This window comes from Argopecten irradians, chromosome 2 (genome assembly GCF_041381155.1).
Source record: "Argopecten irradians isolate NY chromosome 2, Ai_NY, whole genome shotgun sequence".
Classification (NCBI taxonomy): Eukaryota; Metazoa; Mollusca; class Bivalvia; order Pectinida; family Pectinidae; genus Argopecten; species Argopecten irradians.
In genome coordinates, this window is record NC_091135.1 from 56,909,269 (window position 1) to 56,929,976 (window position 20,708).

Below are 20,708 nucleotides of genomic sequence, written 5' to 3' on the forward strand. Positions count from 1 at the left end.
TTGAAAAAACATGGGGTAGACAAAATAAACCTAAAAAAACGTGGCATATCCAGTGATTCATCAACTTGAGCTGTTTATGGTGAAACGATGATAACCTGAATATAGTTTTAAACATCAAAATTTTAGGGTACTCGAGTAGTACCTTACTTATTATATCGCTCAAACGAAAAATTGAAAACTTCAAAAAGGCGTATTTTTTGTCAAATTGGATATTTACATTCGATTTGTGATAAAATGATATAAGATACAGCCAAGTGTGATATGTCGTTAAAAAGGGCAATTTTTTGTGGTATTTTTAATCACAAGAAACACGTGATTTAAGTGTTTTTACTATGACTTATGCCAGGTAAAAGGCCCAATGGGCTATAAATTTACCAGTGTTAATGTAGAAGGCGCTGTAGTCCTAATAATGGTCCAATCAGGTTTTAAGTATTATAGACATATGTGTATTAATGCAATTAACTAATTTAAATTCAAAAAAACAAAACAAGAGGCCCAGAGGGCCTGTATCGCTCACCTGGTTTGTAATGCCAAGTAATGTTCTGAATACAGTTTCATTGTTTCTTTTCTGAAGGAATTTTAATATTAACCTCTAAATCCCCTATTGGGCCCCACCCCTCCCGCCCCCAGGGGGTCAGAGCCAAAATTTATACAAGTTCTGTTCCCCTTCCCCCAAGGATGTTTATGGCCAAATTTGGTCACAATCCAAGCAAAACTCTAGGACAAGAAGTGATTTATAGGATTTACCTCTATTACCCCTATTGGGCCCCACCCGTCCTGCCCTCGGGGGGCCAGAGTCAAAATTTATACAAGTTCTGTTCCCCTTCCCCAAAGGATGCTTGTGGCCAAATTTGGTTACATTCCATTCAGAACTCTATGATTAGTAGCGATATAAAGGATTTACCTCTATTTCCCCTATTGGGCCCCGCCCCTCCTGCCCCCGGGGGACCAGAGCCAAAATTTAAACAAATTCTGTTCCCCTTCCCCAAAGGATGTTTGTGGCCAAATTTGGTTACATTCCATTCAGAGCTCTATGACGAGAAGCGATTTAAAGGATTTACCTTTATTACCCCTATTGGGCCCCGACCCTCCTGCCCCCGGGGGGTCAGAGCCAAAATTTATACAAGTTCTGTTCCCCTTCCCCCAAGGATGTTTGTGGCCAAATTTAGTTACATTCCATTCAGAACTCTACGACAAGTAGCGATTTAAAGGATTTACCTCTATTTCCCCTATTGGGCCCCGCCCCTCCTGACCCGGGGGATCAGAGCCAAAATTTATACAAGTTCTGTTCCCCTTACCCCAAGGATGTTTGTGGCCAAATTTGGTTACATTCCATTCAGAACTCTATGACTAGTAGCGATTTAAAGGATTTACCTCTATTTCCCCTATTGGGCCCCGCCCCTCCTGCCCCCGGGGGACCAGAGCCAAAATTTATACAAGTTCTGTTCCCCTTCCCCCAAGGATGTTTGTGGCCAAATTTGGTTACATTCCATTCAGAACTCTATGACTTGTAGTGATTTAAAGGATTTACCTCTATTTCCCCTATTGGGCTCCGCCCCTCCTGCCCCCGGGGGATCAGAGCCAAAATTTATACAAGTTCTGTTCCCCTTCCCCCAAGGATGTTTGTGGCTAATTTTGGTTACAATCCATGCAGAACTCTAGGACAAGTAGCGATTTAAAGGATTTACCTCTATTACCCCTATTGGGCCCCGCCCCTCCTGCCCCTGGGGGACCAGAGCCAAAATTTATACAACTTCTGTTCCCCTTCCCCCAAGGATGTTTGTGGTCAAATTTGGTTACAATCCATGCAGAACTCTAGGACAAGTAGCGATTTATAGGATTTACCTCTATTTCCCCTATTGGGCCCCGCCCCTCCTGCCCCTGAGGGGACAGAGCCAAAATTTATACAAGTTCTGTTCCCCTCCCCCAAGGATGTTTGTGGCCAAATTTGGTTACAATCCATGCAGAACTCTATGACTAGTAGCGATTTAAAGGAAATGTTGACGGACAAACGGACGGACGGACGACGGACGGACGGACGGACGGACGACGGACGCCGCGCCATGACATAAGCTCACCGGCCCTTCGGGCCAGGTGAGCTAAAAACAAAAAATTATCGTGGGCGGATTTTCCCCCTCTATGCAACACCTCCTTTGGCCACAAACATCCTTGGGGGAAGGGGAACAGAACCAGTATAAATTTTGGCTCTGACCCCCCGGGGGCAGGAGGGGCGGGGCCCAATAGGGGTAATAGAGGTAAATCCTTTAAATCGCTACTTGTCATAGAGCTCTGAATGGAATGTAACCAAATTTGGCCACAAACATCCTTTGGGGAAGGGGTACAGAACTTGTATAAATTTTGGCTCTGGTCCCCCGGGGGCAGGAGGGGCGGGGCCCAATAGGGGAAATAGAGGTAAATCCTTTAAATCGCTACTTGTAATAGAGTTCTACATGAATTGTAACCAAATTCGGCCACAAACATCCTTGGGGGAAGGGGAACAGAACTTGTGTAAATTTTGACTCTGGTCCCCCAGGGGCAGGAGGGGCGGGGCCCAATAGGGGAAATAGAGGTAAATCCTTTAAATCGCTACTAGTCATAGAGTTCTGAATGGAATGTAACCAAATTTGGCCACAAACATCCTTGGGGGAGGGGGAACAGACCTTTTATAAATTTTGGCTCTGACCCCCTGGGGGCAGGAGGGGCGGGGCCCAATAGGGGCAATAGAGGTAAATCCTTTAAATCTCTACTTGTCCTAGAGCTCTACATGAATTGTAACCAAATTTGGCCACAAACATCCTTGGGGGAAGGGGAACAGAACTTGTATACATTTTGGCTCTGATCCCCCAGGGGCAGGAGGGGCGGGGCCCAATAGGGGAAATAGAGGTAAATCCTTTAAATCGCTACTAGTCATAGAGTTCTGAATGGAATGTAACCAAATTTGGCCACAAACATCCTTTGGGGAAGGGGAACAGAACTTTTATACATTTTGGCTCTGATCCCCCAGGGGCAGGAGGGGCGGGGCCCAATAGGGGAAATAGAGGTAAATCCTTTAAATCGCTACTAGTCATAGAGTTCTGAATGGAATGTAACCAAATTTGGCCACAAACATCCTTTGGGGAAGGGGAACAGAACTTGTATACATTTTGGCTCTGATCCCCCGGGGGCAGGAGGGGCGGGGCCCAATAGGGGAAATAGAGGTAAATCCTTTAAATCGCTACTAGTCATAGAGTTCTGAATGGAATGTAACCAAATTTGGCCACAAACATCCTTTGGGGAAAGGGAACAGAACTTGTATAAATTTTGGCTCTGGTCCCCCGGGGGCAGGAGGGGCGGGGCCCAATCGGGGAAATAGAGGTAAATCCTTTAAATCGCTACTAGTCATAGAGTTCTGAATGGAATGTAACCAAATTTGGCCACAAACATCCTTGGGGGAAGGGGAACAGAACTTGTATAAATTTTGGCTCTGACCCCCCGGGGGCAGGAGGGGCGGGGCCCAATAGGGGTAATAGAGGTAAATCCTTTAAATCGCTACTTGTCATAGAGCTCTGAATGGAATGTAACCAAATTTGGCCACAAACATCCTTTGGGGGAAGGGGTACAGAACTTGTATAAATTTTGGCTCTGACCCCCCGGGGGCAGGAGGGGCGGGGCCCAATAGGGGAAATAGAGGTAAATCCTTTAAATCGCTACTTGTCATAGAGCTCTAATGGAATGTAACCAAATTTGGCCACAAACATCCTTGGGGGAAGGGGAACAGAACTTGTATAAATTTTGGCTCTGGTCCCCTGGGGGCAGGAGGGGCGGGGCCCAATAGGGGAAATAGAGGTAAATCCTTTAAATCGCTACTAGTCATAGAGTTCTGAATGGAATGTAACAAATTTGGCCACAAACATCCTTGGGGGAAGGGGAACAGAACTTGTATAAATTTTGGCTCTGGTCCCCCGGGGCAGGAGGGGCGGGGCCCAATAGGGGAAATAGAGGTAAATCCTTTAAATCGCTACTTGTCATAGAGTTCTGAATGGAATGTAACCAAATTTGGCCACAAACATCCTTGGGGGAAGGGGAACAGAACTTGTATAAATTTTGACTCTGGTCCCCCGGGGGCAGGAGGGGCGGGGCCCAATAGGGGAAATAGAGGTAAATCCTTTAAATCGCTACTAGTCATAGAGTTCTGAATGGAATGTAACCAAATTTGGCCACAAACATCCTTGGGGGAGGGGGAACAGACCTTTTATAAATTTTGGCTCTGACCCCCTGGGGGCAGGAGGGGCGGGGCCCAATAGGGGAAATAGAGGTAAATCCTTTAAATCTCTACTTGTCCTAGAGCTCTACATGAATTGTAACCAAATTTGGCCACAAACATCCTTGGGGAAGGGGAACAGAACTTGTATAAATTTTGGCTCTGATCCCCCAGGGGCAGGAGGGGCGGGGCCCAATAGGGGAAATAGAGGTAAATCCTTTAAATCGCTACTAGTCATAGAGTTCTGAATGGAATGTAACCAAATTTGGCCACAAACATCCTTTGGGGAAGGGGAACAGAACTTGTATACATTTTGGCTCTGGTCCCCCGGGGGCAGGAGGGGCGGGGCCCAATAGGGGAAATAGAGGTAAATCCTTTAAATCGCTACTAGTCATAGAGTTCTGAATGGAATGTAACCAAATTTGTGCCACAAACATCCTTGGGGGAAGGGGAACAGAACTTGTATAAATTTTGGCTCTGATCCCCCGGGGGCAGGAGGGGCGGGCCCAATAGGGGTAATAGAGGTAAATCCTTTAAATCGCTACTAGTCATAGAGTTCTGAATGGAATGTAACCAAATTTGGCCACAAACATCCTTGGGGGAAGGGGAACAGAACTTGTATAAATTTTGGCTCTGACCCCCCGGGGGCAGGAGGGGCGGGGCCCAATAGGGGTAATAGAGGTAAATCCTTTAAATCGCTACTTGTCATAGAGCTCTGAATGGAATGTAACCAAATTTGGCCACAAACATCCTTTGGGGAAGGGGTACAGAACTTGTATAAATTTTGGCTCTGACCCCCCCGGGGCAGGAGGGGCGGGGCCCATTAGGGGAAATAGAGGTAAATCCTTTAAATCGCTACTAGTCATAGAGTTCTACATGAATTGTAACCAAATTTGGCTACAAACATCCATGGGGGAAGGGGAACAGAACTTGTATAAATTTTGACTCTGGTCCCCTGGGGGCAGGAGGGGCGGGGCCCAATAGGGGTAATAGAGGTAAATCCTTTAAATCGCTACTAGTCATAGAGTTCTGAATGGAATGTAACTAAATTTGGCCACAAACATCCTTGGGGGAAGGGGAACTGAACTTGTATAAATTTTGGCTCTGATCCCCCGGGTCAGGAGGGGCGGGGCCCAATAGGGGAAATAGAGGTAAATCCTTTAAATCGCTACTTGTCATAGAGCTCTGAATGGAATGTAACCAAATTTGGCCACAAACATCCTTGGGGGAAGGGGAACAGAACTTGTATAAATTTTGGCTCTGGTCCCCCGGGGGCAGGAGGAGTGTGCCCAATAGGGGAAATAGAGGTAAATCCTTTAAATCGCTACTAGTCATAGAGTTCTGAATGGAATGTAACCAAATTTGGCCACAAACATCCTTGGGGGAGGGGGAACAGACCTTGTTTAAATTTTGGCTCTGACCCCCTGGGGGCAGGAGGGGCGGGGCCCAATAGGGGAAATACAGGTAAATCCTTTAAATCTCTACTTGTCCTAGAGCTCTACATGAATTGTAACCAAATTTGGCCACAAACATCCTTGGGGGAAGGGGAACAGAACTTGTATAAATTTTGGCTCTGATCCCCCAGGGGCAGGAGGGGCGGGGCCCAATAGGGGAAATAGAGGTAAATCCTTTAAATCGCTACTAGTCATAGAGTTCTGAATGGAATGTAACCAAATTTGGCCACAAACATCCTTTGGGGAAGGGGAACAGAACTTGTATAAATTTTGGCTCTTGTCCCCCCGGGGGCAGGAGGGGCGGGGCCCAATAGGGGAAATAGAGGTAAATCCTTTAAATCGCTACTAGTCATAGAGTTCTGAATGGAATGTAACCAAATTTGGCCACAAGCATCCTTGGGGGAAGGGGAACAGAACTTGTATAAATTTTGGCTCTGACCCCTTGGGGGCAGGGCCTAATAGGGGAAATAGAGGTAAATCCTATAAATCACTTCTTGTCCTAGAGTTTTGCTTGGATTGTGACCAAATTTGGCCATAAACATCCTTGGGGGAAGGGGAACAGAACTTGTATAAATTTTGGCTCTGACCCCCTTGGGGCGGGACCGAATAGGGGATTTAGAGGTTAATATTAAAATTCCTTCAGAAAAGAAACAATGAACCTGTATTCAGAACATTACTTGGCATTACAAACCAGGTGAGCTATACAGGCCCTCTGGGCCTCTTGTTTTTTTTTGTAATCATCACAAAGACTCTTACAATTAGAAAAATTGACCCCACGATTTGTTTAATTTTGAATCCCAACCATATAATGATGCTACAGATACCATACGAAAATGTGATATCCAATACATAGTTACAGAGAGGATGTAATTTATATGAAAAGTAGCCTAATTGACCCTTTTAGCCCCGCACCTAAGGCCCCGGGGTGTCAGCCACATCATTTGTACAATTTTGAATACCCAGCCTATAAGCATGCTACCATTGTATAATGAGGTCTCTCCCATGCTTAGTTGCAGAGAAGAAGTTGTTTGTATGGAAATAGCCGAATTGACCCCTTTTGACCTGTACCACTCAGGCCCACGGGGAGTCGGCCCCATCATTTGTACAATTGTCAGTATTAAACCCATAAGGATGCTACCAGTCAAATTTTGTTGAATTCCGACCAGCGATTATGGAGAAGAAGTTGATTGTTGATGGACGGACAACAGACGACAGATGCCATGGTCCTTGGGACCAGGTGAGCTAAAAAGCAAATATTGATTTCTTTATCCTGCGTTGCATTTGGTAAAACACAACTTTGTTTTCAATAATGAACAGAAAAGAATGGGTTTAAATTATTAACTTTAATTCACCAAGTTGTTACAAGTACATGTTTGATGGTGTATGTACTTCTGGTTCTGTTGAACACTACCCGAGAGTCTTTATGTTCAGACCAATAAAATAAAACACAATAATGTTCACAAAATTCACAAAACAATCAATCAGACAGTTAGTTATTTTCCAATGAGAAGTATGTTGTCCTCCACAAAGCTGTGTTGGGGTACTTCCAGATTGAGGGGAGCTGGTCCTTTACGGATTCTTCCAGAAACGTCATAATGTGATCCATGGCATGGGCAGTAGTATCCACCAAAACTACCGGAATTGGCTACCGGAATACATCCTACACATAACAGATTTACAAGTCAGTCAAATTGTACATCAATAATCAATCGATTATAATGGCTTTAAACCATAATGATGTAAGGGATACAAGCAATCAAAAGATCAAACATACATCACATTAGTTTCCTCACATTTGTGTAATCTGAAATGTCAATGGTGAATTCTAGCCACAATATCAATATTTAAGCCTGTGATCCTCTGTTATCTAATGACTGGTTGTCATAAAATTAAGAATGATGTGAATAGACTGTAATGGGAACACTGAAGTTTTATTACAGAAAAGATGATGCCAGAAAATAAAGAAGTGGAGCCAAATGTCTGCTTTTCATTTTACAGGTAATGCGTAATAAACCTATTACATGTATATCTTTGGGTATATTTTTAAGTTGAGAAATAGAAATTATCAGTTTCAAAAAAATCTTTTATGTAATGAACAGAACACCAGATACATTTTCAGTAATAACCATAATATTATTAATATATAGACCAAAACAGAAAAAAGGAAGTATTCTCAAACATCCTGGCATGCTATAAAGGACTCTAACTGAAATAACTCTTTTCATTATCATCATAATACCAGTACATCATGTCAAAATTTCAAAAATGGACTAATATCACAACTAATGTGTCACTTTCAATGTTCCTTTTTCATTTTATTTTAACCATTATCAGACAAGTGGCTGTTTAAGCATATTTACCTAAATGTGTACAAATTCCGATGACCACAAGCCAATCCTCCTTCTGCGTTCGGTCGGCATCGTGTTGGGGATCACGAAGCTCAGCCAAGTTAACACTTCTTTCTGCCTCAGCTTCTGCTGGTGTTCGGTGGCGGACAAAGATTGGCTTGGATCTCCACTTCACTGTTGTGCTCTTGCCCTCGGGAATTTCCAGGAGGTTAACTTCTACAGTGGCCAAGGCAATTGTGTCTTTAGCTGGGGCAACATATTGTACCAGAGACCTAACCAAATGCTTGGCTGCATACACAGTCCCCACCGTGCCAACTGTTAAATAAGATCAAATCTTAAATATGTAGGTTGATATTAAGTGATCACAAATATATAAACAAACCTTCCTGTACAACATAGCTGGTCTGGTTTACATGCAAAAAAGCTTAGCCTAGGTTTTCAGAATTTCATAGTTGTGATGATACTTGTTTTAAAGTTTAAGACCCTGTTTTAAGAAGTGATTTTTGTACATATATACTGAATATCACTTCTTAAGTGTACATGAACATAACTTAGTTGATATAAAGCGTCTATATATATATATGCATCCATCTTAACCTTAGACATCACTGTTGACTGTTGTGTTATTTGTAGATTTTGCCAAAATATGCAAAAAATTATACACTTTTTTGTTGCAAGTCCACAGGGTTCAGTATATATTTCTGTCACCAAATAACCATGCCATGTTTACTAGTGTTTATAGCATGTAGTATGAGCGCTGGTTTGACCGGATTTGACATTACATAGCCATACACATCGAGTCCTTTTTTACCTTGACAGAACAATAGCGGTTGTCCACCTAAGAAGTGATGTATAGGTAAACAAAAATCACTAGTTTAAACAGGGTCTTACATGTAAACCTTAAAGCATCGCTGACAAACAGTATTTTTTCTCTATCAAATACACGAGCAGGTGATTTAGTATTTTTCTTCGGTTACAAAAAATTCTTACTTTACACCATTACCACCATTGAAAAGTTTGAGCTTCTTAGTTCACTTCAAGATAAAAATATAAAAAATAATTCTTTGCATCCCAAAAAAAATCCATGTCACTTTATCATATATATGGAATGAAGTACTGATTGCACATGCACCAAAACTAAAATAAATAATTTCGTATAATTTTTTGTGTTAATTAGACATACATATACACGATTAAACACCAAATATAGTTCAAATGATGAATATTGTTTATGGTCTGTCGGAGATGGAGCATCTTTAAGCGAGTTTGCTATTATCCATATGCCATTGAACTTAAGTTTGGTAATAATTAATTACAAAAGTCTACTAATATAGAACATTACAGTGTTCTCCCCAGGATTTTTTCACTGCGCAATGGTAATTTTTCCCCGTTGCAAACTGCGCGGCGCAGCGCGAATAATTTTTTTGTGCCCGATTTAATTTTAATGGCCTAGTGTAATAATAAAAATTAAAATAACAAAAAATATTAACATTTTATCTCACTGTCACATTTACTGAATTCAGATTTATTGCATTTAAAAATTATTAGAATTATTTAAATTTTTAAATTAAGATTATTTTAATGTGTTTCACAGTTCTAGATAATTATGGGATTATGCCCCCAATTCCATCACTATTTGTGTATTTCAAATATTTAAAACAGGCTGTAGTTACTGTATGGTACTGTAAATTTAACATTAAGATCTAGATTAAAAAAAAAATATTGATAAAACACTGCATAAAAATTTAAGTCTTTTCTAACACATATCTGTACAATTTTATGACATGTTTCTTATCATCCAATTATGCTTAAAATTTACAAATTACAAATTTTGGAATTTTTTTCAAATCCGGATTTCTTATACCCATCGATCTGGCTCCATTATTACAATTACCTAACACCAAAATGGCGGCCATTTCGGTTGCAAAGTTTGTGGCATCTTTCAGCGATATATGCCTATTTTGACATTAAAAACGTGAGTAAATCATTTATAATTGCAAGCAGTGTTTGTTTTTGGGATGATGCTCACTAGCTATAATCAAAACATCTGTTGAAAAGGTGTCAGTTTGTTTCCTAAACTGCCAATGTGCTGCCTACTTCTGTTACGTTGCGTAGCTCACATGATTGAAAGTGATTTGATCAATGATTTCTCCTCTCTCTAGCTGACCTATATCCCCAGACTGCTAAATAGAACCAGTGAGGTCTTGGTTAGGGAGTAGTCACACCTCTTGTGTTTACTTATCAATGCAATTTAACAGTACAATATGGCAGGGCACCCCTGTTGATCACAAGTAATCAACACTGTCACGGTCGTAAAAATGGACCCAACCACATGGCATAGCGGCATGACAGACATCGTAAATTTATGAGAGTACTACATGTCAGGTAGCAGGAGGGATTTATTATGAGGTTTATATTCAGTAGACCTACTTAGAGAAAATGGGGGTCTGATTTATTGATGTGCAACGGGAGGCTGAAAGTGCGCTACGGATGATATTTCCGTGCAACGGCTCAAAATTTCCACGTAACGGGACCGTTACGCGGAAAGGGCCTGGGGAGAACACTGCATTATAAAAGAGAATTATCCAAATTATTTATAACAAATACCTGCTGTTGTGACGTAAGTGAACATCTTCCTTGATTCACTTGTTTCCTTTGATGAAACCATGGTGTTAGTTGTACTGTTCCGTCTGTAAGCGTCAAAGTTTGGTGAACCTAGGTCAGAGTGGGCAAATCTCACTGGCACTCTATCTGTAAACAAAAATTAAATAACAATGTACTTCTTCACATTATACTTCTTAATACTGCTACAGTGTAGTATTTGCTCTGTTCAAGATTCATCATGTGTTAACTAGCAGAATTTTTATCTTCACATAATTTTACAAAGACAAAGAAGAACACAAAATGAATTTTGGAGTATTGCCAAAAATTGTGATATTTAGTAATAATTTACACGTATATTTACTGTACATTTAGTGAAGTGGATACACACTGCCAAATCATGTTCACAGTGTTATGACCAGTACTTTATTTTTTATTATTTTTCTTTGTTCTCCATTTTTTGCATATAACATATTTATAAATACGTGGGACATCAAAAAACAAGAGGCCCAGAGGGCCTGTATCGCTCACCTGGTTTGTAATGCCAAGTAATGTTCTGAATACAGGTTCATTGTTTCTTTTCTGAAGGAATTTTAATATTAACCTCTAAATCCCCTATTGGGCCCCACCCCTCCTGCCCCCAGGGAGTCAGAGCCAAAATTTATACAAGTTCTGTTCCCCTTCCCCCAAGGATGTTTGTGGCCAAATTTGGTTACATTCCATTCAGAACTCTATGACTAGCAGCGATTTAAAGGATTTACCTCTATTTCCCCTATTGGGCCCCGCCCCTCCTGCCCCCGGGGGATCAGAGCCAAAATTTATACAAGTTCTGTTCCCCTTCCCCCAAGGATGTTTGTGGCCAAATTTGGTTACATTCTATTCAGAACTCTATGACTAGTAGCGATTTAAAGGATTTACCTCTATTTCCCCTATTGGGCCCCACCCCTCCTGCCCCCAGGGGGCCAGAGCCAAAATTTATACAAGTTCTGTTCCCCTTCCCCCAAGGATGTTTGTGGCCAAATTTGGTTACATTCCATGCAGAACTCTATGACAAGTAGCGATTTAAAGGATTTACCTCTATTTCCCCCATTGGGCCCCGCCCCTCCTGCCCCTGGGGGATCAGAGCCAAAATTTATACAAGTTCTGTTCCCCTTCCCCCAAGGATGTTTGTGGCCAAATTTGGTTACATTCCATTCAGAACTCTATGACTAGAAGCGATTTAAAGGATTTACCTCTATTTCCCCTATTGGGCCCCGCCCCTCCTGCCCCCGGGGGACCAGAGCCAAAATTTATACAAGTTCTGTTCCCCTTCCCCCAAGGATGTTTGTGGCCAAATTTGGTTACATTCCATTCAGAACTCTAGGACAAGTAGCGATTTATAGGATTTACCTCTATTTCCCCTATTGGGCCCCGCCCCTCCTCCTGCCCCTGGGGGATCAGAGCCAAAATTTATACAAGTTCTGTTCCCCCCTCCCCCAAGGATGTTTGTGGCCAAATTTGGTTACAATCCATGCAGAACTCTAGGACAAGTAGCGATTTATAGGATTTACCTCTATTTCCCCTATTGGGCCCCGCCCCTCCTGCCCCCGGGGGGTCAGAGCCAAAATTTATACAAGTTCTGTTCCCCTTCCCCCAAGGATGTTTGTGACCAAATTTGGTTACAATCCATGCAGAACTCTATGACTAGTAGCGATTTAAAGGAAATGTTGACGGACGGACGGACGGACGGACGCCGCGCCATGACATAAGCTCACCGGCCCTTCGGGCCAGGTGAGCTAAAAATGACATTGTTGGAGTAGGAGTAAAGATAATTCATGTCAATTTTCAACACCTTCTGTGCATTAGTTTTGACAAAATCCTTAAAAAACCCTCGACAAAATCAGGCATTTGACATCAGTAGGCATTTGACATTGATGACTTTTTAAATATTAATAAAAACAAAGACATTCAGCGACTGTGTCACAAGCAACATCATAGAGAACCAAGTGTGTAACAACAGCAGAGGCCTCCAAATACCAGTCAGTACAACAAATCAATATAGACACTCCTTCTTTGTGAAGACAATTATACAGTGGAACCACCTCCCAGAGAAAGTGGCATGCGCAGAGTCCCTTAGTGCCTTTAAGACCCACTAAGAGAACAAGGCCAATAACAACCAGACACTCTCTCACCGTCATGAAAAAAACGGTCCACGGGATCTACGACGAAACACATACAGATACAGATGATTTATCCCATAACTACACATGTTTCACATTGGAAAACCTATGTGATAAATTCCATAACAGTTGGTTAAGTCTGTGACGTTAATTTTTTTCTGCTGGTCATTTGGAATAGTAAACCCCAAAGTTTTACTAATCCAACTATTTAATGACTAGATATACTAAATCATGGGATGGCCTGACAAATGGAATTTTCAATCTTGCCAACAAAATCTAATACAGTAACGTGCCAAAAGTCTTCGTAATTTTTATTTTCCCCTATATATTCTATGTAATTTTACATTTTTTCTTTGATTTTTCCTGATCTCATCTATTGGCAGATTTTAACCAATTTTGGTATACGTAGTTGTAGAAAATTATCTACACTTTCAGCTCATAATATTTAACTAACCATTATCTTTGTGTGCTTCAGGTAGCCGTCATCCTTTGAGTAAAGAACAGACTTTATAAGAAGGAAAGTGTTGAATTATCATTTATGACGGCTACTGGAGACGAACTTGTTTCCTGTCTGTGATTATACCTCGTCATTCCCACGCTACACGATGCCGAGACTTCAGTGCCCCGTCGAAGGTTGTGCATGGTCTTCTCAAGATCTGGGAGAGGAATTCGCAGCGGCGCTCACAACGGCCCTTCAGATCCACGACAGAACTGCCCATGCTACTCCGGCCAATCCAACTCCACCGAAACTAAAACTGGACCCACCACGTGTTTCAAATCCTGATCAATGGTCGGCGTTCATTAGACAGTGGGACATGTATAAAGTCGGAATGGCAGTAACTGACACCGTATTGCCAACTGCTCTTTTCTACTGTTGCGATACTGATCTTCGGATGGACGTTCTCCGTGATCTTCAATGTGACGTAGCTAACATGGCAGAGGTCGACCTCCTGGCGGCTATAAAAAGACTAGCCGTTAAAGATGAAAGCGTTCTCGTTCACCGGATCAAGCTCAGCAGGATGACACAGTCCCCTGGCACCGGTATTAGAACATTCCTCGCAAGTCTCTGTGGTCAGGCCGCACTGTGTCAGTATAGGTCTACGTGCAAGGTAGCATATTGTACTCACGTGTTCGACTACAGTGACGAAATCATCAAAGAAAATCTTGTGCGTGGTATTTCTGACCCGGAAATTTTGTCAGATCTGCTCGGCGATTCGAAAACGGACCGAACACTGGTCGAAACGGTGTCCTTCATTGCCCAAAAGGAACAGGGCAAAGCGACAAAATGTGCAGTAGGAGATTCCGCAGGCGCCATGAGTTCCACTCGGAAACAGCTCGGAGACTCTAAACAACAATCGCCGTCATCAGGATCAAAATGTTGGGCATGTGGTGGAGCGTCTCACGGTTCAAGGAACGACCGGAAGACCCGTTCTCAACATTGTGAAGCATGGACTTTCACTTGTGGCAAGTGTTCAGGAAAAGGCCACTTCACATCATCGTGCAGTAAATGTACAACTTGTGGAAGTTGGGGTCATCGCGATGCGTCGTCGAGAGCTTGTCCGCAATCACAACCAATTCGCAAGAACTCAAAAAGTCGTGCATCAGGAACATCTTCGCAGGATGTCAACACGGACAAAGCCACTTATGTCTACGATCAACTGTGTAGAACTACCGAGGACAGTGAATCAAACACAAACACTCGCTCGCAAGACGCTCCTAAACGTGGTCATGAGACTCAACGTCAGGCCCCAAGGCTTGACCATCATGTGTTCAACGGACAATGGATTTCCTGTCCATCCAAACCACATCCAATGATATCGGTTCAGATGACACCCTCACCGGACGATCACGCGGCGTTTGGACATCCAATGAAAGACAAATCTGACCTTAAAACAGTGACAATGTCGATGGTGGCTGACACAGGGTGTCAGAGTTCTATAATACCCCTCAAATCTGCCAACACAATGGGGGTACGGAAACGTGACCTGCTTCCAGTTAAGTTAATCATGCTAGGAGCCATAAAAGAAGATCTTGGCGTGACAGGAGCAGTCGCAGTTGACATTTCTACAAGAGACACTGACGGATCTGAACAATCGACCCGTTTTTTCTGCTATGTATCTGACACCATGGAAAAAGCTTTCCTGTGCAGAGAGGCGTTGGTCTCCCTTGGGGCCATTCCTGAAGAGTTCCCGAAGACTGCACAATCACGAGATGCAACTGCTTCAGCGGCTGACACAGCGGAAGAAATGTGTTCGTGCCCCAGACGTCGTAGTGAACCTCCTCCACTTCCTACTTCGCTACCGCCAGGGATCCAGGCAACAGAGGATAATGTCGAGAGCCTTAAAGAATGGCTTCTTGACTACTACGGGTCTACAACCTTCAACGTATGCGAGCACCAGCCACTACCTCTGATGAAGGGTGAGCCATTACAACTCCATGTCGACCCTGATGCAACGCCAGTCGCGACCCATAAACCAGCCATCGTTCCGATCCCCTTTCAGGATAAAGTGTATGCCGATCTACAACGTGACGTCCGCATTGGTGTATTGGAACGTGTCAGCGCCAACACACCTACAACATGGTGTTCTAGGATGGTCGTCACTGGTAAGGCCGACGGAACCCCACGACGTACCGTAGACTTACAGCCTCAGAATCGACACTCCGTCCGCCAAACCCATCATGTACCCAGCCCATTTCACCTGGCAGACCGCATTCCACAAGGTACCAAGAAAACGGTTACAGATGCCTGGAATGGGTACCACTCGGTGCCCATCCGAGAGGAAGACAGACACTTCACGACCTTCATTACACCATGGGGACGCTATAGATACAAGGTGGCTCCGCAAGGATTTCTCGCGAGTGGTGATGCGTACAACCAACGCTTCGATGCCATAATCTCAGACTTCCCGAATAAGGTCAAATGCGTCGATGACACGTGCATGTGGGAAGACTCCATTGAAGCAGCATTCTTTCAGGCGTGCGAATGGCTTGACTTATGTGCTCGCAACGGCATCACACTCAATCCCAAGAAATTCCAGTTCGCCCAGGATACCGTTGACTTCGTACCGTTGACTTCGTGGGATTGACGGTCACACCAACGAACATTCGACCAAGTGCCAAGTTCTTAGACTCCATCAGGAACTTCCCTACACCGACAGACATCACAGGTGCCAGAGCTTGGTTCGGACTTATAAACCAGGGTGCATACGCCTTCGCTATGACAAAACAGATGAAACCATTCCGAGCTTTATTGAAACCGTCCACAAAGTTTGTCTGGACAGATGAGCTGGATCAACTGTTCCGTCGGTCAAAAGAAGTCATCACTCAGGAAATGAAAGAAGGTGTGCGTCTGTTTGACCCTAACCGACCTACCTGCTTGGCCACCGACTGGTCTGTTGACGGGATAGGCTTCCTCCTGATGCAGAAGTACTGCTCGTGCACGAAAAGGACTCCCGCCTGCTGTCCCGACGGTTGGAAACTGTGTCTAGTTGGCAGCAGATTCACACACACCCTGCAGAAAGCCGCTACGCCCCAATTGAAGGTGAAGCATTGGCTGTTTGTTTACGCACTACACCAGACTCGGTACTACGTCCTGGGATGCAAAGACCTCCTCGTAGCAACCGATCACAAGCCGCTCCTCCAAATACTGAATGATCGATCACTCGCGGACATCTCTAACAGACGCCTCCTCAACCTCAAGGAAAAAAACGCTCGGGTACAGGTTCACAGTGGTGCATGTCTCTGGAAAGAAGAATCAAGGTCCCGATGCCGCCTCTAGACACCCTGTTTGCAAAGCGGATCAGTTACACCTGCCTGGTGAACCGGAAGATCTGGATTTGGAGATCGAGCCATTTGTTCCTCTACACGACACTCTCCATAGCCTTTGTCAACAAAGTGAGGATGTAGATCTGGCTGATGACTCGCTCACCGTTGCTGCCGCCACTACTGCTTTGTCCTCCCCCGGTACAGTGGTCACGTGGGACATGGTTCGGGAGGCAACTGCCTCAGACACCACAATCGCCGACCTCATCCATTACGTAAAAACTGGGTTCCCCGACGAATGCAGAAAAAATGCCGATGGCACTACGACCATACCATCGTTTCTCATCTAGTCTGTGTGTTGTAGATGGTGTTATTCTTATGGGCCAGCGCGTGCTTATCCCGACGGTACTACAAACCTATACTCGAGGCTCTCCATGCAGCCCATCAGGGTGTTAGTGCTATGCGTGCGCGTGCAGTTGACTCTGTGTATTGGCCAGACATCACGATCGACATTGCCAAAGTTAGGGATCAATGTTCTCACTGCCATCAGATGGCCAAGTCCAACCCAATGCAACCGCCAGCTGAAATAACGCCCCTGGACTACCCATTTCAGAAAATCTGTAGTGATTACTTCACATACAATGGCAAGGACTTTGTAGTGATTGTTGACAGATACTCTAATTGGCCGATGGTGTTTAGATCGGAGTCCGGTGCAGATGGTCTGGTTAAGCGGCTGCGTGAGACATTTGTAACATTTGGCATCCCGGAGGAATTAACGTCTGATGGTGGTCCACAGTTCACTGCAGGAAAAACTCAGGTGTTTCTTAAAGACTGGGGTGTCCGACACAGGATTTCTTCGGTGGCGAATCCTCATGCCAATTGCAGGGCTGAACTGGCTGTTAAGACGATCAAACGGATGCTCATGGACAATATCAACGCATCCGGATCCCTTGACGTGGACAAGTTTCAGAGGGCTCTGTTGATTTACAGGAACTCCATTGAACCCGAAACGAAGGCATCTCCAGCGTTGATATTGTTTGGTCTACCCATTCGTGATGCCATCCCAATACCGATGGGTCGATACTCTCCCCATGAGACGTGGACGGAATTAATGTCCCATCGGGAGAAGGCTCTCGCGCGCCGCCACACCAGAGAACACGAACGGTGGAAAGAGCACACTCACCAGCTTCCACCCCTCAAAGTCGGAGACAACGTGTACCTACAAAATCTTGTTGGGAACCACCCTCGCCGATGGGAGCGAACAGGAGTTGTTGTAGAAGTACGTCAGTTTCACCAATACGTGGTTCGAGTGGATGGCACCGGTAGAGTGACATTACGAAATCGTCAGCATCTCCGCAAGTTCACTCCCTTCAACACCACCTCGCCTTATGCCGCAGTTTCGCCACCCATATCAGACGTACGGCCATCTAAGGTGATGTTGCCTTCCGATGAAATTCCGTCTGCAGCTGCAGCCCTACGACGACAAGGTGACCAATCGCCGCCTCCACGGACGACACAGGCCACGGCTCCTGTATCACCACCGGCCCCACTCCCCCAACTGTCACCACATGTGCGCGGGACACCGGCTCCTATGAGTAGCATGACAACACCGTCACAGGGGGCCACTCCCCCACCAACACCACGTCGGTTAAACTTTTATACAACAGGTGACCATGACAACATCCCTCAGCAAATTGAGCCAGTTGTAACGCGAGTACCACGAGCTCTCTCTCGACTTCAGCCACACAACAAGCCAGGTATAAAGGAACTGGAACCACACGGACCTCGTCATAGTGCAGGAGTTGTACCAAATGATTCATCGTCGTGATATTAACTCTCATACATGTGCATGTGGACTTCAGGACAAGACTATTATTTCAGTTTTATATGTCCCATAAAAACTTGCCCTTGGGGGAGGAGATAACTAACCATTATCTTTGTGTGCTTCAGGTAGCCGTCATCCTTTTCCATATTCCTTCAGTATCATCCATGTATTGAATTTTTCAGCTGGGGGGAGGGATGTACTTTTTGTAATCTGCAACTTGTTTAAATCATTGTTTTATAATTATGTTGTTTCATAAGTTGATTTATGTTGTAGTTAATATGTTATTTTCTGAATACCTGTAAAATATACATGCATGTTCACTGTATATGTCATGATGGAAAAGTATTTCATCCTTTGAGTAAAGAACAGACTTTATAAGAAGGAAAGTGTTGAATTATCATTTACCGTATTTTTGCGCGTATAGTGCGCACTTTTTTTCATAAATTATCAAGTGAAAAGTTGGGGTGCGCACTATACGCAAGCACAGGCATTGGGTCATGATGACCGACCGTCAGGTCCAAGCTAAAATGTGCAGTAGCCTAACATTTTGTACATGTTGAAAGTTATGATTAAATACATGATACTTTAAGTCAATATTCAATGCAATCTTTAATTTCTTGAAAGTCCGTTTTGGGAGCACATGTGTTCATGACCGGACACATGTTACGATCGTGAATCTTCAGTAAGGTATCTACAAATCTAAATGGCTAAATGAATACAGTCTGGAGCTTGAAACGATGTATAAGTGTGTAATTGATTCGTCACATTAAACTGATTACCTTATAAATATGTTTCGCCAGCATATGAAAACTTTTGAACTTGCAAATGTTTACGGAAGTGAGTGTGATGGCCACATGCAGAGTCAGCAAATTAAATACGAAACTAAAACCTTCTTACATTAAAACTGACCAATCGGCACTATAAATGATAGTATGGCTGTCAAATACACTCTTATTACCATCTTCTGAAATGATTCTGTAAAATCTCATCTTGATTTCAATACTAATTGAAATAATTGAGAATACGGAAGTGTGCAGTCAGTACTCAAATATGGCGGCCACCTGTGGTTGATTAGCCTACTCGGTCGGCTTTCCAGCTAATATCTTGGACATAATTAAATCTAAATGCCCATCAGATACACAATAGACTTGATTGATACCACTTGGAATTACACAAGGTATGATTAATTATTTGATTGTAAAAACATCGTTGTTGATACCTCATTATAGTGTCACCGGCAATTCACAAGCTAACTAGGCCTGTCGCTAGTGCTGTGTAAACAAAGTGTCAATCATCGTGTCAAACTCCTCTCGCCAGTTAATTTTAATGAACAGAAGGTTGTTTTAGGCACAGATAAACAATAGGAAGAGTTTGATTTTGTTCTTTATGAGTGTTTAGAGCCTATGCAAAACGTGTTGAATGAAGATGTAAAAATTATATTTTTTTTTGTATTTTTTTTTTTTGTAAAAATAAAACTCAAAAACGTACCTGCGCACTATACGCGGGTGCGCACTATACGCGCAAAAATACGGTAGTAATTTGTATAATTTTCCGATATTTTGTTTTCAAAATACATATTTTTTTTGTGCAACACTTAAACTTTTGACGTCATTTTCTTCTTTATTCATACCAAAATGGCAACGATAAAGTTTTGCGTGGTTATGAAATACGGTTTTCTCAAAAAGTGCATACAGGAAAATTATGTAAATATTATGAGCTTAAAGTGTAGATAATTTTCTACAAGTATGCCAAATTTGATTAAAATGCGCGCCTAGATGAGATCAGGAAAAATCTATGAATAAATGTAAAAATACATAGAATATATAGGGAAAAATAAAAATTACGAAGACTTTTTGGCACACGGCTGTGTGTTATACAACCCGTCTCTGAAGACCCGTCTAAAAAAGGGATCAGTTACTGATAACTAATCAATCTATTCTTTATCTAAGTACTGAACAGTTTTGCTTTTGTACTTGATAAGTAAGATGGCCTTGCTATGAAACTTTTTTTCTGAAACAAAATCATCTTTTTAGTTTGTGCAATTCACTTACCACCGGTAATGCTTTTCGTTGCCCATTGCAGGTTGTTCACCATAGACAATGTGCCTATCGACTTTGATACGGATTCCGTTTTCTTAACAATTGGAGATGGTTCATGATTAACAACAACTGTAACAGCTGCTGGTTTCAAACATAAGCTCGAAATTTGTTTTACCGCTGATGCAAACTGGTTTTTCGGAATCGCCAACATTTTTGATGTCCTTCTCGGGGACGGAAGGTGAAAGACGGTTTGCGGGTGTCGTTTACTAATTTAATAATT

The 20,708-nt window shown here is 43.2% G+C and overlaps 1 protein-coding gene across 1 annotated transcript; it reads right to left on the bottom strand.

Annotated features, from left to right (window-relative positions):
* Nucleotides 1-7,022: 7,022 nt before the first annotated feature.
* Nucleotides 7,023-20,680, bottom strand: LOC138316032 (cytochrome b-c1 complex subunit Rieske, mitochondrial-like). Its single transcript, XM_069257503.1, has 4 exons — nt 20,441-20,680; nt 10,650-10,793; nt 8,055-8,357; nt 7,023-7,354 (listed from the first exon to the last, which is right to left on the bottom strand). Exons 1-4 carry the CDS (start codon nt 20,637-20,639, stop codon nt 7,188-7,190), a joined length of 813 nt encoding a protein of 270 aa, XP_069113604.1. The 5' UTR covers nt 20,640-20,680; the 3' UTR covers nt 7,023-7,187.
* Nucleotides 20,681-20,708: the final 28 nt, after the last annotated feature.